The 27,742-nt window shown below is 44.1% G+C and overlaps 1 protein-coding gene across 2 annotated transcripts in view; it reads left to right on the top strand.

The window, feature by feature from the left end:
• Nucleotides 1–27,742, top strand: part of GLS2 (glutaminase 2) — a 172,021-nt gene that overhangs the window by 24,236 nt on the left and 120,043 nt on the right. For both annotated transcript variants that reach the window (XM_069758450.1, XM_069758449.1), the window contains exon 2: nt 21,672–21,768. In XM_069758450.1, the coding sequence (XP_069614551.1) occupies nt 21,672–21,768 (97 nt within the window). The remainder of the gene's footprint in view (nt 1–21,671; nt 21,769–27,742) is intronic.

Genomic DNA, 27,742 nt, shown 5'->3' with positions numbered 1-27,742 from the left:
GTGGAGGGGGAATTGGAGTATATTGTGGATAAAATTTTGGATTCTCGTGTTTCTAGACGGAAACTCCAGTATCTGGTTAAATGGAAGGGTTATGCTCAGGAAGATAATTCCTGGGTTTTTGCCTCTGATGTCCATGCTCCAGATCTTGTTCGTGCCTTTCATGTGGCTCATCCTGGTTGGCCTGGGGGCTCTGGTGAGGGTTCGGTGACCCCTCCTCAAGGGGGGGGGTACTGTTGTGAATTCTGTGGCTGAATTCACTCCTGTGGTCACAAGTGGTACTGCAGCTTCTGAGCTCTGCTTAGATAAGTGCTTCTTTGCTTTTGTTGCTACTTTTTCTGTCCAGCTTGTTAATTCGTTTTGCTGGAAGCTCTGAGACGCAAAGGGTGTACCGCCGTGCCGTTAGTTCGGCACGGTGGGTCTTTTTGCCCCCTTTGCGTGGTTTTTTGCTTTAGGGTTTTTTGTAGACTGCAAAGTTCTCTTTGCTATCCTCGCTCTATCTAGAATATCGGGCCTCACTTTGCTGAATCTATTTCATCCCTACGTTTGTCTTTTCATCTTGCTAACAGTCATTATATGTGGGGGGCTGCCTTTTCCTTTGGGGTATTTCTCTGAGGCAAGTCAGGCTTGTTTTTCTATCTTCAGGCTAGTCAGCTCCTCAGGCTGTGCCGAGTTGCATAGGTAGTGTCAGGCGCAATCCACAGCTGCCTTTAGTTGTGTTTAGGATAGGTTCAGGTATTGCGGTCTACAGAGATTCCACGTCTCAGAGCTCGTTCTATTGTTTTTTGGGTTATTGTCAGATCACTGTATGTGCTCTGATTGCTGGCACACTGTGTCACTGGATTGCCTACATAACAGGTCTGAATACTTTCTGTACCCATTGTAATCATGTTATGCTATAAAGCAAGGGCGGACACAGACATTAGGTGGTCCCTTTGAAAAAACAGTATATGGACCCTTGCAGTCCAATAGCTCATCATAATGTACAATTCCACCTGATTTGGAGCTGGATGTGGCCCCCTTACAACTTGGGCCCCTGTGCTGTTACACCAATTGTATGTCCGGCCTATCCTTAAGAAAACAGGCCAAAAATATCTGATCAGTGTGGATCCAAGCTACCCCATCCATCCGCTGAATAAGGGGGCTGTGTCTCCTTCATTATTTACCGGTTAAAGCGCCATAGATTTGGTTGTGGCTGTTCCAGGTACTGCAGCTTCGTCTCATTATCTGGAATAAGACTGAGCTTGTGTGAGTTGCAATACCTGGGAATTGGACCACCATCAGTAAGGTCCTAATTCTCTACTCTAAGGGCTCGTTCACACAACCATATTTTTGGTCTGAGTGCTATCAGTAAAAAAAACGGACAGCATTTGGCTCAATGTTATTTAATGGGGCAGCGCAGATGAGCGTTTTTTTTTATCACTGACCAAATCTGCATGTGAAAGAAATTGCAGAATACACTGGTTTCCTCTGTAAATTGGATGAGACTCGGCCAATCACGTCTAAAGTTGTGTGAAAAAAATAATATGCCGCACGGAGACAGAGTATAGGATCCGAGTTTTACGGATACAATGCAGTTCTATAACATATGTGAGTATAAATAGTCTTATAAATGTTAAACTGCTGTAAAAAAAAGTAATGAATATTATTTATGAAGTATCGTTTAGCATAATTTATCAATTATTTGGGTAATTTATGATTGAATATGAAATGATATTATCACGTTGCATATATTAGGTTTCATATTGTAAAAACATCAAGAACCTTGTTGGATGTCAGCAGGGACCTTGTTTGGGATAGTCCTGGCCACGTCAGCCTTAACGTTGAAAGGCAGACAGACATTTCCACTTAAAAGACAAGAAAAACCAGAACCAATGAAGCTGTTTACTTTTCACATTCTTTGAAGAACACGAACGTATTCATCAGACTAGATCCGAAGAAAATCATTTCTAATAGATGTAGAAAGAAAAATGTTCTTGATTTATCTAGAATGTTCTGTAAGAGTGTCGCCATTATTTACCACAAATGACGGCGTTCCGCAGCGCTACTACACCTGGATATGCGGAAAATCAAGAAGATGGCAGTCACTCACATATTGTATCATACCGTGCTGTTAGTAAGAGCAGCTACGGAGGAATGAGGAGGGCAGGTCATTCTGACAGCTCACTGCTTCAATAGGAAATTTAAAGGGATTATCCAACTTTTACATAAAAAGACATAATGGCAAATGTTTAAAGCCAAACACTACTCCGCTCTCCATTACCCAGTGATGTAGGCTAACACTTCTCTGGTTCTCCTGATTCTGTGTACTAGAAGCCACAACGTGACCCCAGCACCAAGTCAGCACCTAGAGAGGTCTTGTGTCACCTTACAAACCTCATGGCTTCCATCACTGAGCTGTTATGCCAGTAGCACGCCATCTGGCTCCGGATGCCACTGATTGGCTGCAGCTGTCACATGCTGAACACTTTTCTGCTGCAGGAATGAAAAGGTAAGTAGTGTTTTGGTTTAAAACCTTTATTAAATGTATGATCGTCCCTTTAAGTGTACCTGGCATTTCAGCTGATTTCCTAATAAACTGCCCTGTCTATAAACAGTACATTAAACATAGCACTCTTTCTGGCCATTAGATGTCTGGTATCCTGCGTTTTTTCACCAGTTTTCTCGTCTGTATATCCTCCCTCTAATTTTTGTTGTTGTCCGAACTGATGGGTTGGGACCAGCTGTAATGATATCTCCCATACACAGTACACACAGACATGAACAATTGCTGCTTTTCAGTGTCTATGTAGCACATATATAGAGGCTGTAGCATGGAGGACGTTACACAGCAGTACTGAGCAGTTTAGCTGTGAATCCAGCTCTGGGGTAAGTTATGCCTACTAGTAAGCAGCATCAAGGGTCTGTGTGCAGCTGTACCATTCTTTTTGACTACTTCTCAACTCTGCTTCTCCCTCCTCTACTCTGTTCAATAGGCAGCTCTAATCTTAACCCTCTGAGAGCTGGCACTTAGTTACATACTGTAGTTTTAAAAATGACATAGGTCCAACAAGTTCAACCTTTCTCCACCAGTTATACATTTTGTAGATCATTTATAACCCACAATGCCATTTGTTAGTCAGAAAGGCATCCAGCCATTTTTGGAAAAACTAATGCAGTGTCTACCATTACTACATCTTGGTGTACAGCTTTCCACAGTCTGACTGCTCTAACTGTAGATAACCCTTTCCTATTTATATGCTGGAATAGCTTTTCCTCAACACATAATGAGTGCCCCCGGGTCCTTTGTAAGGTCCTTGGAAGGAATAAGTCATGCGCCAGGCCTTTGTACTGACCACACATGTATTTATACACGTAAATGACATCTCCTCTGAGACATCTTGTTTCTAACCTAGACAAGCTCAACTTTTCCAACCTTTCATGATATGAGAGGCCTTCCATCCCTTGTAATAATCTAGTTGCCTGCCTTTGAACTGACCTTAACTATACAATATCCTTTTTTAAAATGTGGAGCCCAAAACAGGATTCCATATTATAGATGTGACCATAGGAAGGATTTATATATGGGTCGTTGGATTTTATGCACCCTAAAATCTTGTTTGCTTTTGCCGCTGCTGCTTGACATTGAGCACTGCTGCTCAGCTTACTTGTAGCCAGAATACCCAAGTCCTTCTCCTGTTCTATAGTCCGGAGTATACTCCCATTTAATGTATATGCAACAATAGGATTACTCCATCCCAGGTGCATTACTCTACATTTATCTACATTAACCCTCATTTACCAAGTGTTTGCCCATTCCATCATCTTATCCAGATCATTTGTTATATTATATTGTCAAGCTGAGTTTTTATTATCCTACAGAGTTTTGTGTTATCAGCAATGACTGACACTTTACTCTCAATCTCATCCCCAGGATCATTATAAGATTCAAAAGTATCGGGCTTAATACTGATGCTTGTGGTTCCTACCACTAATTTTAGCCTATTTATCGGGCATAGACAGTTCATTGGATGAATGTGGATGAAAAGCACAATTAATACCTCCGCCTTCTCCGTGTACTCTCACAATATAATACTACGATAATCTTACAAGGGGCCGATCCAATCGGATTTTTTGTTTTTGGCATTTACTGCATATATGTATAAAAAATGTTGGAATTTATTTCAATGTCGCTGGCTATTTGCTTCTTCTTTTTTGCCTTTTTTATTTATCCATAATGGTTTATTTTTACTCCTTGGCAATTTGTTACCAGAAGGTATAAGTTTTCAACTGGATTCTAGTAGTATATCTATAAACATGCCCCATTTATGTTCGGTATTCCCAGTTACCAGGATATCATCCCCAATATACAAGACTAAGCTCTTATACTCATCTGCAATACCGTCCACAGTCATCGTTAAGCAGGGGGCGTCACTGTCATACTTCTTTATGCTGCCTCCCTCTGCGGTAGGTAGGGATAACTTTAGGGCGACTCGAGGCTCTGGTTATTGGATATCATATTCCTGTTTTTCTATCAAGCGATGATAATTCCCATTCTGTGTCTCGTATACAATTTTTTTTTTTTAAATAAGGGGTCTCTTTTCTTTGCACTACAATTTACTATCGAGAGTGTTCACTGGTGTGATGTTAATAGTTTAATAAATAATAAAGAGTTAATATTTTAGTGGGTCATAGTAACATAGTTAGTAAGGCTGAAAAAAGACATTTGTCCATCCAGTTCAGCCTATATTCCGTCAGAATAAATCCCCAGATCTACGTCCTTCTAAAGAACCTAATAACTGTAAGATGCTTGATTGTTACGCTCCAGGCCTCTCTTGAACCCCTCGACTGAGTTCGCCATCACCACCTCCTCAGGCAAGCAATTCCAGATTCTCACTGCCCTAACAGTAAAGAATCCTCTTCTATGTTGGTGGAAAAACCTTCTCTCCTCCAGACGCAAAGAATGCCCCCTTGTGCCCGTCACCTTCCTTGGTATAAACAGATCCTCAGCGAGATATTTGTATTGTCCCCTTATATACTTATACATGGTTATTAGATCGCCCCTCAGTCTTTTTTCTAGACTAAATAATCCTAAGGCTGGGTTCATATTGTGTTAGGGCAGTCCGTTCAACGCATGTGTTAAACGGACTGCGTTAACGCAAGTGCCGTTAAAGATCGCGTTATGCGATGGAGCAACTGCACTAGCGGTGACGGACCCCGAAACGCTGCAGACCGCGTCCAAGGGTCCATCACAGAATGACGGCACATCGCTAACACATGCCGTTTATGACATGCGTTAGCGATGTGCTACATAATTGCAGTCAATGGGTGCGCTAACGCATCCATTACATAGCGTTAGTGCCGCTATGTAACGGAGGCCGTCAGCGCATTGCCATTAACGCAATGTGAACCCGGCCTAATTTTGCTAATCACTCTGGGCATTGTAGTTCCCCATCCCCTTTATTTAGTCGTTTTGTCTTGCGTATGTTTTCTATGGATTTGTGCAAAGTTTGTTTGTAGCGACATTGACCTTCTAAAGGGGGTTTCCAGTTTCAGAGGTATAAAACTGTTTATAGGTTGAAGATGTGATGTCACAATTATACCACTGCAGCCAATCACACTGGACTCAACTGCTCATGCTGCATACAAAATCAGAGCCATTGAACCTTGTGTTTAGCTGCAGCGGTGTATTCATGATGACGCTGTTGCAAGCTGTAAATAATCACAGAGGCAATATTACAGAGGCATTGCTGGACCCAAAATCTGAAACCGGAAACCCCTTTAAGCTACATCACATGAAGCCCACTTCTTTTCTATCAATAATGAAATGTCTGTGCTGTTTAACAATTAATGAAGCCAATAAAAACCAGAAGGAGGAACTAATTACCGTATATACTCGAGTATAAGCCGACCCGAGTATAAGCCGACCCCCCTAATTTTGCCACAAAAAACTGGGAAAACTTATTGACTCGAGTATAAGCCTAGGGTGGAAAATGCAGCAGCTACCGGTGAATTTCAAAAATAAAAATAGATGCTCCGTACCGTTCATTATGGCCCCATAGCTGTGCCATATAGTGCTCTGCACCGTTCATTATTGCCCCATAGCTGTGCCATATAGTGCTCTGCACCGTTCATTATTGCCCCATAGCTGTGCCATATAGTGCTCTGCACCGTTCATTATTGCCCCATAGCTGTGCCATATAGTGCTCTGCACCGTTCATTATTGCCCCATAGCTGTGCCATATAGTGCTCTGCGCCGTTCATTATTGTCCCATAGCTGCCATATAGTGCTCTGCGCCGTTCATTATTGTCCCATAGCTGCCATATAGTGCTCTGCGCCGTTCATTATTGCCCCATAGCTGTGCCATATAGTGCTCTGCACCATTCATTATTGCCCCATAGCTGTGCCATATAGTGCTCTGCACTGTTCATTATTGCCCCATAGATGTACCATAGAAAGGTGTGCCATATAGTGCTCTGCACCGTTCATTATTGCCCCATAGCTGTGCCATATAGTGCTCTGCACCATTCATTATTACCCCATAGCTGTGCCATATAGTGCTCTGCACTGTTCATTATTGCCCCATAGCTGTGCCATATAGTGCTCTGCGCCGTTCATTATTGCCCCATAGCTGTGCCATATAGTGCTCTGCGCCGTTCATTATTGCCCCATAGCTGTGCCATATAGTGCTCTGCGCCGTTCATTATTGCCCCATAGCTGTGCCATATAGTGCTCTGCACCGTTCATTATTGCCCCATAGATGTACCATAGAAAGCTGTGCCATTGCTGCTGCTGCTGCAATAAAAAAAAAAAAGCCACACTCACCTCTCGCTGCCGCAGCTCCTCTGCGTCCAGTCCCGGCGTCTCTCCGCACTGACTGATCAGGCAGAGGGCGGCGCGCACACTATATGCGTCATCGCGCCCTCTGACCTGAACAGTCAGAGCAAGAGGACGCGAAGACAGAGCGGCGCCCAGCGTGTGGAACGCGGACAGGTGAATATGCGATACTTACCTGGTCCCGGCATCCGTCTCCTTCCCCCGGACATCTGGTCTTCGGTGCCGCAGCCTCTTTCTCTATCAGCGGTCACCGGCACCGCTGATTAGAGAAATGAATATGCGGCTCCACCCCTATGGGAGGTGGAGCCGCATATTCATTTCTCTAATCAGCGGTCCCACGTGACCGCTGATAGAGGAAGAGCTGCCGCACCGAAGACCGTGTGACAGGCAGGGGGAGCGTCAGGATCGCCGGGACTAGGTGAGTATGCCTCAGCGCCCTCTCCCCCTCACCCACCGTGACTCGAGTATAAGCCGAGAGGGGCACTTTCAGTCCAAAATTTTGGGCTGAAAATCTCGGCTTATACTCGAGTATATACGGTAATCTAGATTCATTCCAAATATATAATTGCACACTTTGATGGACATCCTAAATGGAGGTAGTCCTATGTGACATCATAGTAGTATCCACCATGTTCAGCAACTCAGGACAATGTACAGTGGGGCAAAAAAGTATTTAGTCAGTCAGCAATAGTGCAAGTTCCACCACTTAAAAAGATGAGAGGCGTCTGTAATTTACATCATAGGTAGACCTCAACTATGGGAGACAAACTGAGAAAAAAAAATCCAGAAAATCACATTGTCTGTTTTTTTTATCATTTTATTTGCATATTATGGTGGAAAATAAGTATTTGGTCAGAAACAAAATTTCATCTCAATACTTTGTAATATATCCTTTGTTGGCAATGACAGAGGTCAAACGTTTTCTGTAAGTCTTCACAAGGTTGCCACACACTGTTGTTGGTATGTTGGCCCATTCCTCCATGCAGATCTCCTCTAGAGCAGTGATGTTTTTGGCTTTTCGCTTGGCAACACGGACTTTCAACTCCCTCCAAAGGTTTTCTATAGGGTTGAGATCTGGAGACTGGCTAGGCCACTCCAGGACCTTGAAATGCTTCTTACGAAGCCACTCCTTCGTTGCCCTGGCGGTGTGCTTTGGATCATTGTCATGTTGAAAGTCCCAGCCATGTTTCATCTTCAATGCCCTTGCTGATGGAAGGAGGTTTGCACTCAAAATCTCACGATTAGTGTTGAGCGATACCGTCCGATACTTGAAAGTATCGGTATCGGATAGTATCGGCCGATACCCGAAAAATATCGGATATCGCCGATACCGATATCCGATACCAATACAAGTCAATGGGACACCAAGTATCGGAAGGTATCCTCTATGGTTCCCAGGGTCTGAAGGAGAGGAAACTCTCCTTCAGGCCCTGGGATCCATATTGAGGTGTAAAATAAAGAATTAAAATAAAAAATATCGATATGCTCACCTCTCCGGCGGCCCCTGGACTTCACGCTGGTAACCGGCCGGCTTCTTTGCTTAAAATGAGCGCCTTTAGGACCTGCGAATGACGTCGCGGGTTCTGATTGGTCGCGTGCCGCCCATGTGACCGCCACGCGACCAATCAGAAGCCGCGACGTCATTCGCAGGTCCTTAATTCCTAGAATTAGGAGTTTAGTGAATGAGAATGACGTCGTGGCTTCTGATTGGTCGCGTCGCGGTCACATGGGCGGCACGCGACCAATCAGAACCCGCGACGTCATTCGCAGGTCCTAAAGGCGCTCATTTTAAGCAAAGAAGCCGGCCGGTTACCAGCGTGAAATCCAGGGGCCGCCGGAGAGGTGAGCATATCAATATTTTTTATTTTAATTCTATATTTTACACTTCCCTATCGATCCGATACCGATACCACAAAAGTATCGGATCTCGGTATCGGAATTCCGATACCGCAAGTATCGGCCGATACCCGATACTTGCGGTATCGGAATGCTCAACACTACTCACGATACATGGCCCCATTCATTCTTTCATGTACCCGGATCAGTCGTCCTGGCCCCTTTGCAGAGAAACAGCCCCAAAGCATGATGTTTCCACCACCATGCTTTACAGTAGGTATGGTGTTTGATGGATGCAACTCAGTATTCTTTTTCCTCCAAACACGACAAGTTGTGTTTCTACCAAACAGTTCCAGTTTGGTTTCATCAGACCATAGGACATTCTCCCAAAACTCCTCTGGATCATCCAAATGCTCTCTAGCAAACTTCAGACGGGCCCGGACATGTACTGGCTTAAGCAGTGGGACACGTCTGGCACTGCAGGATCTGAGTCCATGGTGGCGTAGTGTGTTACTTATGGTAGGCCTTGTTACATTGGTCCCAGCTCTCTGCAGTTCATTCACTAGGTCCCCCTGCCCCGCGTGGTTCTGGGATTTTTGCTCACCGTTCTTGTGATCATTCTGACCCCACGGGGTGGGATTTTGCGTGGAGCCCCAGATCGAGGGAGATTATCAGTGGTCTTGTATGTCTTCCATTTTCTAATTATTGCTCCCACTGTTGATTTCTTCACTCCAAGCTGGTTGGCTATTGCAGATTCAGTCTTCCCAGCCTGGTGCAGGGCTACAATTTTGTTTCTGGTGTCCTTTGACAGCTCTTTGGTCTTCACCATAGTGGAGTTTGGAGTCAGACTGTTTGAGGGTGTGCACAGGTGTCTTTTTATACTGATAACAAGTTTAAACAGGTGCCATTACTACAGGTAATAAGTGGAGGAAAGAGGAGACTCTTAAAGAAGAAGTTACAGGTCTGTGAGAGCCAGAAATCTTGATTGTTTGTTTCTGACCAAATACTTTTCCACCATAAAATGCAAAAAAAATGATAAAAAAAACAGACAATGTGATTTTCTGGATTTTTTTTTCTCAGTTTGTCTCCCATAGTTGAGGTCTACCTATGATGTAAATTACAGACGCCTCTCATCTTTTTAAGTGGTGGAACTTGCACTATTGCTGACTGACTAAATACTTTTTTGCCGCACTGTATCTGATGAATACAGCTACTGAGCAACCCCAGAATGTACCATGCAGAATAAAGTAGCGAAGATTGGTAAATAAGTGGCATGGACCTTGGAAGACATTTCCACTTTTTCCTGACATTTCACAAGTGGCGGATGTGCAGTATCCGGCCGCGACCACTATCAGGAGATGGAGCAGTTCCATAAGTGATCACTTCTTACAACCGCCATCACCAATAACAGCTGATCGGCGTAGATGACGCGTGTTCCACTCCCACCGATCAGACATTGATGACCTATTCTAAGGACAGGTCTAGGTCTCCTACCTAGGAGACAAGTGATCTGCTCATCCACTGTTATATTCAGCTGATAGCATTAGACAGCAGCTTGTCTTTTAGCCACATCAGCTCTACGGCTCTTGGAATTTGATCACCCATAGTCTAATTGTAATGAATGTCTAGATTCTGACAACCCACCATATGGCTAGTCTTTAACACATAAACCAGGACTAAGGAACATTTTGCTGTAAATAAAGGAATAAATCAACTAATCTTAATTGATTTAATTATTAACTTGTAGAACCATATGGGGAGATGAATGGATGATTGTGTAACATTCGCCAGGTACAGATATAACAGAGCCAAGAGCACTAAAAACAGGATGTTTGATATCTGCTCTAGGGGACAGGTGAATGTGTGTGTCGGGCCCAATGGCGAGCCCTACACTAGACTATAGCCGTGCTAAGAGCACAAAAAGGACAACTCTATGGGCCTGATTCATTAAAGCTTTTAAGCCAAAATTCTGGTGTAAAAAGCTTAGAAAAGTCACAGTATGTTGGTGCAATGTGAGGCCGTGCTAAAATTTTGGAGATCTCGCACCATTTTCACCCAACTCCGACAAACTAGGGGGATAAGGGGTTTGCTACACCCCCATCCCTCTCATAAAATTCACGACAAGCGGCGGTGTCCCTTAAGCCACAAATCTTAATCTAGTTCCTGACTGAATTAAGATTTGTGGCAAGGTGCCCACCACTTATCAGGCTCGTTAGGAGACATATGGCTCTTAATAAATCTGGGGAATCTGACTCCAACATGCCCCCTCATAAAGACTGGGGTGAAAAATTCCGATCCTGATCAACCGGAGCCCATATCTATCTTTTTCATAAGACACACTATTATTTTGAACTAAAGTTTTTAATAAAATGAACATTTTTTTTTTTCTTTTGAGATATTTTAATTTTCCTATTTGCACTTACAGTAGGCTGAAATTTCCTTTTTTCAACTGCTTTAATTGTACATTTTTTGTTCAGACTGGGACAAGGTTAAAAATGTCACAATTATCATCAGATGGTAAGATTCAATGAATGAAAGACAAATCCTTTAATCTAGGTTCCCATTTGTGCATCTCCAGACGTAGTTGCATATGTTAAAAATGTCTGCAAATGTGCGCCATATGCATCAAACTATATCTGCCTAAATTTAAAGGTGGCAACAGGTGGCGCTATAGAGTTCAAGTCCTCTTTTACCTCAGAAGAGGCAATTTGCATATTAAATTTAAAGGGAATCTGTCGCCAAGTTTTTTCTATGTTATCTGAGAACACCATGATATAGGGGAACAGCCTGTTTATAGTGATGTGTGACTTAGGCTACTTTCACACTAGCGTTTTTTTCAATACGTCGCAATGCGTCGTTTAGGGGAAAAAAAGCATCCTGCAAAGTTGTCTGCAGGATGCGTTTTTGCCCCATAGACTAACATTAGCGACGCATTGCTATGCATTGACACACGTCGCAACCGTCGTGTGACGGACCGCCGGGAGCAAAAAACGTTACATGTAACGTTTTTTGCTGCCAACTCCGCCCCCACCTCCCCGCACCTCACAATGGGGCAGCAGATGCGCTGGAAAAATGCATCCGCTGCCCCCATTGTGCGGTGCATTCACTGCTAGCGTCGGTTCCTCGGCCCGACACACTGCGACAGGCCGAGTCCGACGCTAGTGTGAAAGTAGCCTCACAGGTCTCTGTTTCGCTATTTCAATATAATCAGTGTTTTATCAGTAGGAGATTATCACTACAGGACAAGTGATCTCATGTCTCCTAATCCATCTACATTTTCATCAATGATTTTAGCAGCTCTCTGTCTATTCAATGTACACAGAAAGCTGTGGTGTGTGCGGGATTATACACCTCAACAACTGAGCACTGCTAGATCTGCAGCAGGGAAAATAACTATTGCACCCAGTAAACTAAATGAAGTATCAGAGCATCTCCACATCATCACACTACTGCCACCACCATGAAGAACTATCAGAGCATCTCCACATCATCACACTATGCCACCACCATGAAGAAGTATCAGAGCATCTCCACATCATCACACTATTGCCAACACCATGAAGAAGTATCAGAGCATCTCCACATCATCACACTATGCAACCACCATGAAGAAGTATCAGAGCATCTCCACATCATCACACTACTGCCACCACCATGAAGAACTATCAGAGCATCTCCACATCATCACACTATTGCCACCACCATGAAGAAATATCAGAGCATCTCCACATCATCACACTACTGCCACCACCATGAAGAAATATCAGAGCATCTCCACAACATCACACTATTGCCACCACCATGAAGAAATATCAGAGCATCTCCACATCATCACACTACTGCCACCACCATGAAGAAATATCAGAGCATCTCCACATCATCACACTATGCCACCACCATGAAGAAGTATCAGAGCATCTCCACATTATCACACTACTGCCACCACCATGAAGAAGCATCAGAGAATCTCCACATCACACTACTGCCACCACTATGAAGAAGTATCAGAGCATCTCCACATCATGATACTGCCACCACCATGAAGAAGTATCAGAGCATCATCACACTACTGTCACCCACCACCATGAAGAAGTATCAGAGCATCTCCACATCAACATACTACTGCCACCACCATGAACAAGTATCAGAGCATGTCCAAATCAACACACTACTGCCACCACCATGAACAAGTATCAGAGCATGTCCAAATCAACACACTACTGCCACCACCATGAAGAAGTATCAGAGCATCTCCACATCATCACACTACTGCCACAACCATGAAGAAGTATCAGAGCATCTCCACATCAACATACTACTGCCACCACCATGAACAAGTATCAGAGCATGTCCAAATCAACACACTACTGCCACCACCATGAACAAGTATCAGAGCATGTCCAAATCAACACACTACTGCCACCACCATGAAGAAGTATCAGAGCATCTCCACATCATCACACTACTGCCACAACCATGAAGAAGTATCAGAGCATCTCCACATCAACATACTACTGCCACCACCATGAACAAGTATCAGAGCATGTCCAAATCAACACACTACTGCCACCACCATGAACAAGTATCAGAGCATCTCCACATCATCACACTACTGCCACAACCATGAAGAAGTATCAGAGCATCTCCACATCAACATACTACTGCCACCACCATGAACAAGTATCAGAGCATGTCCAAATCAACACACTACTGCCACCACCATGAAGAAGTATCAGAGCATCTCCACATCATCACACTACTGCCACAACCATGAAGAAGTATCAGAGCATCTCCACATCAACATACTACTGCCACCACCATGAACAAGTATCAGAGCATGTCCAAATCAACACACTACTGCCACCACCATGAACAAGTATCAGAGCATCTCCACATCATCACACTACTGCCACAACCATGAAGAAGTATCAGAGCATCTCCACATCAACATACTACTGCCACCACCATGAACAAGTATCAGAGCATGTCCAAATCAACACACTACTGCCACCACCATGAAGAAGTATCAGAGCATCTCCACATCATCATACTGCCACCACCATGAAGAAGTATCAGAGCATCTCCACATCATCACACTACTGCCACCACCATGAAGAAGCATCAGAGCATCTCCACATCATCACACTACTGCCACCACCACGAAGAAGTATCAGAGCATCTCCACATCACACTACTGCCACCACCAGGGCCGTATTTGCCACTAGGCACGCCGAGGGCACGTGCCTAGGGCGGCGACATTGCGGGGGGCGGCACCTAAGCAAGGTGTTTTTTTGTTTGTTTGTTTTTTTATAAGTCCTGGGTCAAAAACGCGACCGACGGCCCCGCCACCCCACCTCCGAGTCCCCCCACCTCCGAATCCCCCCACCTCCAAGTCTCCGAGTCCCACCCACCCTCCTTGAAGACGATACTCACCTGCTCCAGCGATGCCTGGTCTCAGCATCTGTAGCGCGTCCTGAGTGAGCGGTCATGTGGTACCGCTAATTAAGGTCATGAATATGCGCATATTCATGACCTTAATTAGCGGTACCACATGACCGCTCACTCAGGAAGAAGGCGCTGCAGCAGGACAGAGCCGGAGCCGGAGGGATGTGGGCGCGGCGTGTGGGACAGGCAGCTGACAGGTGAGTATGAGGGACGGGGGGCGGGGGGAGGATGGTAAGCCACCCGCGCCATGCAAGATGGCCCGGGAGAAGGAGCGGGGAGGGGGTGGAGAGATGAGCCATGCATAGGGAGGGAGGGAGGGGAGGGGAATTATGAGCCACCAGCCATGCATAGATAGGGGGGGGGGGAATTATGAGCCATGAGCCATCAGCCATGCATAGGGAGGGAGGGGGGGAATTTTGAGCCATCAGCCATGCATAGGGAGGGAGGGGGGGAATTGTGAGCCATCAGCCATGCACACAGGGGGAGGAATTGTGAACCATGAGCCATCAGCCATGCATAGGGACGGGGGGGGGGGGGGGAATTATGAGCCATCAGCCATGCATAGGGAGGGAGGGGGGGGGGAATTGTGAGCCATTAGCCATGCATACGGGGGGGGGAATTATGAGCCATCAGCCATGCATAGGGGGGGGAATTATGAGCCATCAGCCATGCATAGGGAGGGAGGGGGGGGGGAATTGTGAGCCATCAGCCATGCATACGGGGGGGGGGAATTATGAGCCATCAGCCATGCATAGGGGGGGGAATTATGAGCCATCAGCCATGCATAGGGAGGGAGGGGGGGGGGAATTGTGAGCCATCAGTCATGCATACAGGGGGGGGAATTATGAGCCATCAGCCATGCATAGGGAGGGAGTGGGGGAATTATGAGCCATCAGCCATGCATACGGGGGGGGGGGATTATGAGCCATCAGCCATGCATACAGGGGGGGGAATTATGAGCCATCAGACATGCATACAGGGGGGGGAATTATGAGCCATCAGCCATGCATAGGGAGGGGGGGAATTATGAGCCATCAGCCATGCATAGGGAGGGGGGAATTATGAGCCATCAGCCATGCATAGGGGGGGTATTATGAGCCATCAGCCATGCATACAGGGGGGAGGATTATGAGCCATCAGCCATGCATACGGGGGGGGAATTATGAGCCATCAGCCATGCATACGGGGGGGAATTATGAGCCATCAGCCATGCATACGGGTGGGGGGGAATTATGAGCCATCAGCCATGCATACAGGTGGGGGAATTATGAGCCATCAGCCATGCATAGAGGGGGGGAAATTATGAGCCATCAGCCATGCATACAGGGGGGGAAGAATTATGAGCCATCAGCCATGCATACAGCGGGGGAATTATGAGCCATCAGCCATGCATACAGGGGGGGAATTATGAGCCATCAGCCATGCATACAGGGGGGGGATTATGAGCCATCAGCCATGCATACAGGGGGGGGGGGGGAATTATGAGCCATGCATACAGGAGGGGGGGGATATGAGCCATGGCCATTATACAATATGGAGCATCATGGGGGGCCATTATAAAGTATGGAGCATCATGTATGGCCATTATACAGTATTGAGCATCATGTGAGGTCATTATACAGTATGGAGCATCATGTGAGGTCATTATACAGTATGGAGCATCATGTGGGGCCATTATACAGTATTGAGCATCATGTGAGGTCATTATACAGTATTGAGCATCATGTGGGGCCATTATACAGTATGGAGCATCATGTGTGACCATTATACAGTATTGAGCATCAGGTGTGGCCATTATACAGTATTGAGCATCATGTGAGGTCATTATATAGTATTGAGCATCATGTGAGGTCATTATACAGTATGGAGAATCATGTGTGACCATTATACAGTATGGAGCATCATGTGTGACCATTATACAGTATGGAACATCATGTGGGGCCATTATACAGTATGGAGCATCATGTGTGGCCCTTATACAGTATTGAGCATCATGTGTGGCCATTATACAGTATGGAGCATCATGTGTGGCCATTATACAGTATGGAGCATCATGTAGGTCCATTATACAGTATGTGGAGCACTGCGTAGCCATTATACAGTATGGAGCACTGCGTGGCCATATTTTTTTGGTTTTAATTATTGTATATGAAACAGTGTGATCAGCAGTGCTGAATGGGTGTGGTTGGGACTTGGATATGGGTGTGATTAGTTGTGAAATGGGTGTGGTCAGAGGCATGGCCTAAAATTTGCCGCGGCGCACTACGTGTGCCGCAACCTTTACACCTTTTTCCCTTCTTCTAAAGTTGGGAGGTATGGTACCGCATTTCCCAGATCACAGCAAGTACCGCAAATCCCATAGGGAATGAATGAAACCAAACACAGTGTTGCCGGAAGTGATCCGTTACGTGGCAGATGCAGAAAAACTGGCCAATCTGCTGCAAAAGGCGACTTTCACAACAGCGATTCTTGCCAAAGTCACTGCGGATAGTGTCATACTCACCAATGGGGGAGGCAGCGCTAAAAGTGCTTAGGGCAGCAGAAACTCTAAATACGGCCCTGGCCACCACTATGAAGAAGTGTCAGAGCATCTCCACATCATCACACTATTGCCACCACTATGAAGAAGTGTCAGAGCATCTCCACATCATCACACCACTGCCACCACCATGAAGAAGTATCAGAGCATCTCCACAACATCACACTATTGCCACCGCCATGAAGAAGCATCAGAGAATCTCCACATCAACACACATTTGCCAAGATGTAGAAGTAGCAGAGCACCTTCACATTATTACTTTGCCTCCACAACATGAAGATTTGATTTTGTTACTGTAAAATCAGCTTTACACCAGACATGAGAGAATGATTATGAAGACTTATGAACATTGACCTTCCCTGAGGAATAAGAGGCCTGCATTTTTTTCTTAGGTATTTTTTGACTTTTTGACTGAATTATTGATTCAACCTTGAAGTCATAGGATGACTGAATATTTTTCCTGATTGTCACTTATTATTATTATTATTTATTTATATAGCACCATTAATTCCATGGTGCTGTACATGAGAAAGGGGTTACATACAGGGTTATAGATATCGTTTACAGTAAACAGGTTTACAGTGACAGAGTGGTACAGACGGGAGAGGACCCTGTCCTTGCGGACTTACATTCTATGGGATAGTGGGGAAGAGACAGAAGGTAGGGGTGAGGCGGCTCTGGGGGTGGTGAGGCGGCGGCTCGGTTATTGTTGGCTGTAGGCTTTCCTGAAGAGATGGGTTTTCAGGTTCCGTCTAAAGGATCCGAGGGTGGTGGATAATCGGACGTGTTGAGACATGGAATTCCAGAGGATGGGGGAGAAATCTTGGAGGCGGTTGTGTGAGGAGCGAATAAGTGTGGAGGGGAGTAGGAGGTCTTGGGAGGATCGAAGATTACGTGAGGCAAGATATTGGGAGATTAGTTCAGAGATATAGGGAGGGGACAGTTGGGAAGGGCTTTGTAGTTATTGTAGTGGCTTTGTCATTAATGATTCATGTTGTTTTTTTGCAAGTCAACAATAACTGCTCAATAACTGACAGGCCATCAATTGAAATGTTTATCTACTGTGTTCATGGTTTTATCTGCCAGCAATTGGATGTCATAATGCATGTGCTTTTTTATGTTATTAATGAGTTTATTTGGATGCTCATATGATGCCCAAATTTCTGTGAGTATAAATAAAGTTCCATTTATTTGAGTGGAGTGCAAGCTTCATTTACATGAATGGGACAGTAGAAGAAATTTCTGCAATAAATGTCAAATATTTGAATAATGGAATTTTTGTAATTAATAAAATGTTTTTACCTTAAACTCCAAGTGATCCTCCTGCTTACATACAATGCTATTTTGGAGTGGTTTACACTTTGTATGTGGGATTTTTCTTTGACCACAGACCGTGCCACTATCCACATTTATTATGTAATTAGGTATATGTCTATATCTAATAACCATATAATTGTAGGCTATCTTGCCAGGACAGAAATCATATTAGATTAGGTTCCCAGCAAAGAAGATTGCCTTGTCGTTGGCTGCTGGGCACACTTGAATTGACCAATTTATGAGCTAAATATCTTCATTTTTTTCCTATTTTCTACAGCAGTAATGGAATTAAAATGTCATGCTTGCATGCTATGGTGTTACAGAGTGCAGCTTTAGTTAGTTATATATGGAAGTGGCTACTCTTAGCTTACACTTGTTCACACCTGTTCTCTGTTTGGAAGTTACAGTCTTTCATATTGATCACAAGGAAAAGTCATCAAAATCTTGTGAATGTACAGCTCCTTTAAATCTACAATTGGGATTAGAAACAAAATAGAAGTAGTGTTTATTGTTACTTTCTTCTCTTACAATTCTTTTAACTTACACGCATTCCATAATCTGCATGAAATGAACCATGTTAGATTTCATTCATCTTTTCTCTTTGGCAACTGTTCTTGGTTTCCTAAGCCAAAAGAAGGTGATCTATGATTGAACCGCAGGTCTCTTTTCCGCGAACCAATTATTCTTACAATTCAAATATTAAATTCTTTTTAATAAGATTTTTTTTAACATTAGGCCTCATATTAATGCTGCATTGTGTGCGTGGATCCTGCATAAAGTTTCAACGAGCCTGCTCAGTTTTGTTCAATCTTAGGGGTTAAGGGACTAGCGCAGGTATATATCCAGGGTGTTCTTGTTTCCTTTGACCAATGCCAACAGCTCTATCAAGTCCCCAGACACGCTTTCTTTAGGTATCTGCTACCAAGGTATGCCCTAATTACCCAATTCCCAGACAGTGGAAATTCTCTCATCCTCGTACTTCTTAATTGGGATTCTAATGAGCAAGGGACCTAATGTGTTGATCTCATTTTTATACATCCAGTTACTGAGCAGTAAATTTGCTCCTTATCACCATTTTTGGTTGAGGCCAAATGGAGGACAGTAACACCCTCTTTATCAGAGCAGGATTGGAGCGAAGCATTGACCTCCCCAAAATAAGTTTAATGGCAATGAATAACAAGCTAGTCCAAATCTATATAGTCCATCAATGCTACCTGGCACATTGCAGGTTATATAAAATGGGTAGTTCCACCACTGCAAATTGTCATAACTGTGGGGAAGAGGCGGCAGATTTTATACACCTGATGTGGTATTGCCCCCTATTGCAGACTTTTGGAAGGAGGTCATAGCTAACCTCATGAAGATCATACAATCTCCTGTACCTCTCAGCCCTAAGGTGTGTTTATAGGATTCCTTTGTAAGGAGGAAGACCGGGCTGCGGGTACCTGCGTCATGCCGGGTCCGGAACTGTCGAGGCTGCGTCCAGTGTTGCCAGGGGGAAAGAATGGGGGACCAGACAGGTCCCATGATCCAGGGAGAGGGGGCATGGCTAAGCCGGGCAGTGTACAGGAAGCGCAGGAAAGAAGTCTCAGTTTCTCGCCAGGAGTGAGAGCAGAGGCAAGTGTGCGGCGTGCTCCACAGTGTTAGAGACAGCGTGGAGTTGAGCAACAGCAGAGCTTTCGCGTGCGTGCCATTAAACCAGTGAATGTGCATAGCGCCGCACCCCCGGCTAAGCAGACTACAGTGCTCGCGTGGAGGAGCGGGTGCAACGTGCAGGACCCTGGGGTGCGTTCCTTATTGCTGACAGATGCATGGCAGAACTCCTGTTGTACAAATACTCCTGTAGCACTCCCCATTTTGGCTGCACAGATTTATGGACTATGTGCTCAGCGGGCAGAACCGGTGACCGCTCATTGCCGCCAGAAGCTAGACAGTGCTTTGTTGGAATTCTTCCGAGGGCACCACGCCGGCCATTGCTGGTACTTCAACTCCCATCAGACTGCGTGGATAAGGATAGAAGACTGCGATAAGTTCCATTTAAATATCAGACTGTTGAGTTAACCCTTTAACCCCCTTGTTTATTGCTCATCACTCATTGTTTATTAACTCCCTGCCAGGAGACCATTGCCATCTCTCTTGTTAAAAAAATTAAATAATAATGTTGTAGAGCCTTGTTCTGCAATCACTGCATCACTACATTCCTGCACCTGCTTACACCTTGATGAGGAGACCTGGCCTCATTACCCTAATGCTCTTCTCATGGGGTTAGTCTTGGATCGCAAGACTAACCCCATGAGATGGATAGATGGAAGACCCCTGTAAATTTCACACTGGGTCTATATATTCAGTACTGCAGCTTCCTATGAAATGGTGATATATAAAAATAGACATTGTCCTCAAACATCTGATAAGGTGTGGAAGCTTTGGTTTGATTCCCCTTAGACTCACATTAGTCCCCAGGCAATGAGGAGTATTCTCTCAAGGTTAAAGTATGTCATATTTGGTGAATGATGGGTGTCTTGTGGTTTTAGTTAAGACAGTACAGCCATGGTATGTTCAGGGTAAGGTTAACTTTGCCAGACAGCATTAATAAGCAATAGGAAATGTTGTTTGCTCTTTTGTTCTAGTATGTGACCTTGTTATGTTGTATAATCTTCAATGAAACAGGTTAAAAATATATAGATTGTTGGGCCCATAAAATGAAGATGCAGGCACTTAGGAACTCCATGTGCCTCTGTATGTTGCCTCCACCATATGCCAGCTGAAATGCCATAGTTCTTTCTTCTAGGATCCTACATGCATCAGGCAAAGAAGAAACCAACTGTCTATGCCTCCATATTATTAATATATAGCCTTCTAGGCTTCTGTGGCTGCCGACTCAAGGCTTGCACAGAGCAGTAATACATCCATGTACGTATGACCTTAGGAATGACTAATGTGAGTTAATAACTGGTTCTCACATTAGTTATATAGCCCCCTCGCCCGGCTGTAGTTTCTCTTCCATGCCAACTAGAGAAATATTTTTACAATGAGTACATCATTCCTCCCAGGTGAGGTTTCTGTTGTGTTGCAAGTTATTGCAAAATGATATCGTAACATAGATCTGAGGATGTAACATAAATACTCGGGGCAAAAATGAAACTCAGGAGAGGATAGTCAAGCAATAGATCACATTGAGCCTTCAGTTTGGTCGCTCATTCACATACTACAAAAGGTGAATGAAAGCCACACTGAAGGACTATTGTGCAAGGACACAGTGTTTCATAAAAAAACATACTAAGAAAAGATTTTGCTGTATGTATGTCAGAGTAATAACGGAAACAATAACATTTCTGCCAATTTCCAGTGAGATAACCGTTTGCATAAGATGGCATTTCTGTTTTTATAAGAAAGGGATACTGCAGTCATTAAGTGGTTAAAAAAACAACATGTTTTACTCCTCACCTGCTCGTGTTCGTAGCCTTTGGATTTTGTATTAGAGACGTCACACTCTTAGCTCGTGTTTATATTTTTGTAGGTGTGTTTGTGTGTAACACAACTGTATAGCGTGCCAAGAATCTTAGCGTAAAATGGACATTGACCTCCAGTTTCATCCAATGTTTATTGTTTTCAGAATCCATAGAACGGAGACCCTATTTTATTATGTGCCATGTCCTTGATGCCATGGAAAAGTATATATTAGGATCATTACATCTTTTTTTTTCTTGTCTTTCATTTCAGAATTCCAAGCAACACTGTGATCCATCGCCTGACTAACCTTCTCTTCTACACAATTTCTGAAGGCCACGAACAGCTTCCAGTCAACAAGTTTATTAATGTAAGACAAAAAAGATTCTCAAACACCTCCAAGACTAACGAGCAGGTTTGAAAAAAAATGAAAAAGGAACCTATTAAAAACCTAAAAAACTCTTAACAAGTCTATGCGGTGGAGCTCAAAAATTTGTTCAGGAAACGTTTGACCAATTTTGCTCACTATTGATCTCTAACATCTCATAATAGATGGATCATCTTTAAAAATGTAGAGAAAGTAACTACATTTAAAGTCTATATTTTCTATAGTATAACTATTTGCAATATTCTACATTTACCATTGGGACACCAAAAATCGCTTTAAGGCCGGGATCCCACATACGCGAGATACGGCCGAGTCTCGCAGGTGAAAACCCAGCTCTGGCACCGGCACTCCAGAGCGGAGTATGCAGCTGCACAGCAATACATGGAGCCGCACGCTCCGCTCCGGAGAGCCTGCCCCAGAGTTGGGTTTTCACCTGCGAGACTCGGCCATATCTCGCGTATGTGTGATCTCAGCCTAAGACCTCTTTCAGACGTTTGTATATTCGATCTAAGTGCAATCCAACAAAACATCGGATCACACTCGGACCAATGTTAGTCTATGAAGCCATGCACATGTCCGATTTGTTTCCTCGGACAGAGTCTGTTCAAGTAAAAAAATCACAGCATGTACGATTTGCACAATATTTTCACAATATTCAGTTCTCACTCGGTCATGCAAGTCAATAAGTCCGTGGAAAAAATCAGACCGCACTCGGATGACATCACAGACTGACAGAATGGAGAAGAGGGAGAATTTTTTTTTTTTACACATTTTCTACTGATCCGAGAAAATCAGATCACACTGTGATCATACTCTGATCAAACTCTGATCAGAGTGTGATTAGCATAAACCGCCCAATTCTCTTACATGAGAGAAAATATTGTCATGCGACTCTAGCCTAAGAGGGGTCCTGTATCTTTTGTTGTACACACCCTTGCTAAGAGGAGAGTTAAAGACTTGTCTCATAAACAGTATATATCACATACATAGGATGGGTATAATCATTGGAGGTCCAATCGATGGGACACCCATGGTCACAAGAACATGGCGGAGTCCCACTATGTAAACTGCGACTGATCAATCATTTATTGCATATGCTATAGATAAGCCATCTTATTTATGGTTGAGTACCCCGATAAGAAATAGAAATGCTGGTAATTTGTGAAAAGGTGTAAGTGGGATTATTTATTGCTTACACTCATGAGCAAAAGGGTAACATTGTTTTGAACTTTTGACTTTCAGGCTCCATATCTCACCATCCACTACTGATTCGAATGTGAGACGACCATCATTTTATAGACAATTATCTTGGCTATCTCATACATAAATTTGAATTGCAGCTATTTAGCATGTGATTAGTTATGCAGATTCTTGTCATATCACTGCATTGTTACTGTTTTGCCCCTGGTGGTGAAAAAATCGTTTTCTTACTGTATACTACAAAATACAACCTGTTCTCAAATTCCCTAGCTCAGTGTGTTATTAGGTTTATTCCCAAGTGAAAGATGACTGGTTCGAAGGAGCAGCCGTGAAGTAGATTGCCCAAGAAAAGAGAAACCGCATCATCCAGCTCATCAATAGCAATCTTTCGATCAAGAAAATAGCCAAACGGCATCAGGTGAGTGCCATGACAATTGGAAGAATACGAAATGAAGTCTGTCCATCCATTCAAGCCAAGCGGTGGACGTCCAGGCAAAATATTGGAGTCAACATAAGGTCTATCAGTTCTGGCATGACAAACGCGGCAGTGAATATGCTTCATAAAAGTGAGATCACAAACGTCCGTGCGACACACGTTACACAAGTCTGTAATGGCGGCCCGGAAAAAGGTGAAGAAGCCTCGACTTCAATATCATCATAAGAAGCGTTGGTTCAAGTTTGCAAACAAGTACAAAAGTGGACATTTAAAGATTTGAAACAGCTGATTTGGAGCGATGACATAAAATCAATAGACTAAGCTATGATAAGTGCAAATGGGTCCACTTTTCGTACTTGTTTGCAAACTTGAACCAACGCTTCTTATGACAATATTGAAGTTGAGGCTTCTTCACCTTTTTTCGGGCCCACTATTCCAGACTTGAGTAATTGGTGCTTGCATCTTTGTCTCTGATCTCACTGTTATGAAGCATATTAGCCACCTCCACTGCCGTGTTTGTCACACCAGAACTGATAGATTTTGGGATGACCCAACTTGTTGACTCCGATTTTTTCCTGGACGTCCACCTTTTGGCTTCTGACTGAATAGATGAACTTCATTTCGTATTCCAACTGTCATGGCACTCACATGATGCAGCTTAGCAATTTTCTTGGTCAAGAGACCGCCGCTATCGATGAGCTGGATGATGCTGTTTCTCTTTACTTTTTGTGCCTGCTCCTCAATTCAAACCAATAACCTTTCACTTGGGAATCAACCTAAGAGAACACTGAGCCATTAGAGAATGTGAGAACAGGTTGTATTTTGTAGTATTCAGAAAGAAAATTATTTTTCCACCACCAGGAGCAAAACGGTAACAATGCAGTGATATGGCTAGAATCTGCATAACTAATCGTATGCTAAATATTGCAAGTCAAATTTATGTATGAGATAACCAAGATGATTGTCTATAAAATGATGGTAGTCTCACGTGTGAAGCAGTATTGGATGGTGAGATATGGAGCCTGAAATTCAAAAGATCAAAACATTGATCCTCTTTTGCTCGTCAGTGTATTTAAGGTAGTTCTTTACACTGATTTTTCTAGGACTAGTACTGTACTTTAATAATAATAATAATAATAATAAGAAAGAAATTAATGTATAAGCGATACAACATGATTCATGGAATATACCTATTTAGTATCTTACTATTTGTTAGTATTATTTTAGAATTAGTAGTGTCAGGTCTACGGCATTAGTGTTGTGCAGTGTCTTGCATTGAATAAAGTGTGGTGAAGGTGATTTATGCGTAATTTTTTCTTCTGTGCCCTCTTTAGTAGATGGCATCAGGAGAAGCAGAAGCCTACGCTGAGATCACTGCTGGAGCAGTACTCATGGGAATGGATCAGATGGGGGGTGACTGAACAGCTTGTCTTTGTTGCAACATTCACCTTGTAAAAATGTATTTTGACATTTTTCCAGTGAGATCAGTGAACTCCATGCGGATTCCTGGGCTGAGCATTTAGTTTATATAGCTTTCCATGGACAGGTGTTAAACAGTCGGGCCTAGGTCCTGCTCTGCCCTCCGTCTATTGAGGCCTGCTGGCACATAGAGAAGTGAAATACTATTGTGTTAGAACCATCCGTTTGTTGGTCCTGCGTCTGGGTATCCACCTCCAGTAGGCGGCCATGCCAGAACATGATACATGACAGAGAGCATGTTCGCTCTGTTGGTACCATTATAGTCCATGGCCTCATCTGCGCAATCGCTCAAATAACGTGTTATAGGGGGGTTTGGATGTAAGCCCTGATGAAGCCACTGAACAGGTGGTGCCTGAATGCGGTGTGACAGCACCCTTAGGCCATGTGCACACGGTGGTCGTTTTCAGGAAAACTTCCTTTTACATTACAGTGTGAATTATAGAGAGTGGGTGGCTTCTAAGTGGAAGCCGCCTGAAGAATTGTTATATCACGTTTTTTAACCGCTTCAAGGTTTCCAAACCTTTAATCTGTTAAAAGAAGTGACATAAGACAGAACATGTGCACAGCAACGTCGTTTTGACATGGCTGTATGCCATGTTCACTTTTATGCTTTTGCAGCACTTTTTCAGGCAGATTCTGACAAATATCTGCCTGAGAAAGAAACCATGTGCAAATAGCCTAATGATGTTTTTATAAGCAGGAAATATGAAAATTTCCTCTTCAGAGAGGAAGAGGACTAGAACTCTTGTGCCACCTATTGGAAGCAGGGATCCTAAAAGTCATCAACCCTTAACGAGTCTTGCCTTATGACTTAGGATAAACCCCAAACCAGAATCTCAATAGACAGACATGTGTTTCAGGGTCTTGTCCCTCCTCAGCGCAAAGCATGAGATGTGATTTGGCTGTATAAACAGGCACTCATGGATTTGTATGGGTTTGGGTGACTCTGACAATTCTTTTAAAGTACTGCATATCAGGCAGTTGGTGAGTAATTTGATGCAGGAATGAGAAAAAGAACCAATGGTCAGCTGATCAGCATGAGATCAAAGTTTGAAATTTTTGTCAAAATTTCCGACATTTTTATAAGTACTAGCATAAAGTAAAATGTGTCATGAAAACACATTCTCAAAATCACTGGGATATGTTGAAACATTGCAGAGCTATAATCGCATAAAGATATGAAAAAAATGACCTGGTCACTAAGGAGGTAAAGAAGTATTTATAACGCCAAGATCCTAACTCAATATCTAGTAGGTGTAATAATAATAATATTAGCAAATACCTCCAATGAGAAATGTAGTATAGTTCTTCTGATTCGCTATGTAGCTTACCTCATGTAGGGCATTGCAGTATCCATGGTTACAACCACGAAGAGCTATCTAACTATCACTATATCGTGTGAGGCAGCGATTGGTGTGATTTGCGAGGGTCACTATTAGATCTGCTGGAGTACCATGTGGTCACAGCAGGACGCCTATGAGTCACAAGGCAGAAGTAAGCCTGAACCTGGTCAAGTTCTTTGACCAAGAAATTGTTCAGGAAAACCCAGTATGGGCTTTTATTTTGGAAATGTACAGTAGGAAGGTAGTGGGGCCGGTCCGTTTCCTCCAGGCCAGATCTTATAAGTGGCCCATGGCCATAGTGTCGAGGGAGAGGAAAAAAAACCTGCAGGAAGGGTTTGGGTGTGTCAGTTCGGAGTTTGCAACTTGTGGAGCAGTTGGCTCTGCAAAAGGCTCTGTCTGTGTGAGGAAACACAAAGCCAAGCAGAGCAAACTCCTGGCTCCCCGTAGTTGGATACGGTGGTGCAGTTGCCCTCAGCAACCGGACATTTATGAACTGTCTTGTTTCCCGGCTGTGATCCGGAGGATACCGTATGCTGTACACTGCGTGAGTTTTAGACACTTAAACACGTTTTGCTGTGAACTTTTCCTGTGGTCCCTGTTAGGACTGGCGGAACGCACCAAGTACAAGATGTAATGGAACTAGGTGCGTTCGCAGTCCGAGGTCCACCGTGCAGGTAAAAACCTGCTGCTAGTAAGACGGACTATATGGTGGTACTACAAGTATACACGCACGGGTTAACTACACCCTGCGTGAAGGAAGCGATCCTGTTGCGTCACAGGACCGCGGTACCGCACATAGAGCGCGAACAAGTAGTCAGAGAACTCAACCCCAACTAGGATTGAAGTCCGATTAGACACTTGCTGGCACAACACCGCAACTGGGTGTGTAAGGAAACTAAATAAGAATATAAAGGCACAAGAGTGCGTGCGGTGCCGCACTGACGAACGCCACTAACCACCCAGGCTTGGGTCAGGAAAGCGCAGAGCAAGCGCACGGCGCCGTACAGGCGGACACAGCAACTGGTAGCTGTAATGTGTGTTACGTGCTGTTGGATAAGTCGGGCGCTAGATAGCAACCATACACCTTCCGCGAACAGACATTCAATAGGGAGGGTTATTTAAAGAGCGACTTTCACTCACAACACACACACATATTTACAAGACAATACTAGCGCATGGCCGTGCGGTCATGCGCAGTTTATATAGCTGCAGCACAGGAAACAGCTACAGAAGTTTTGCCCTTTCAGGACCTGCCAAAAGGACCAATGGGATGTGCTGCAGTACCTGAGCATGTGACCCTCGATCTCCAACAGGAGATCTTGCCCTGGGCATGCTCAGTGTGTGCAAATAAGGACTTAGATCCAGAAACGTCCACTCGCCGCTGCCCAGCACTGGCTTCAATGGCAGAAGCAGGAAAAGCAGCAGTAACTCTTCGCACAGAGTCAGACTGAGCGAGACGCTGGGATCGACGTCCCTGCTGAGCAGACTCCACTGCGGC

The sequence above is a fragment of the Ranitomeya imitator genome, chromosome 3, assembly GCF_032444005.1.
Source record: "Ranitomeya imitator isolate aRanImi1 chromosome 3, aRanImi1.pri, whole genome shotgun sequence".
Classification (NCBI taxonomy): Eukaryota; Metazoa; Chordata; class Amphibia; order Anura; family Dendrobatidae; genus Ranitomeya; species Ranitomeya imitator.
The sequence above is the reverse complement of the archived record's forward strand: the minus strand, read 5'-3'. Positions and strand labels throughout refer to the sequence as shown.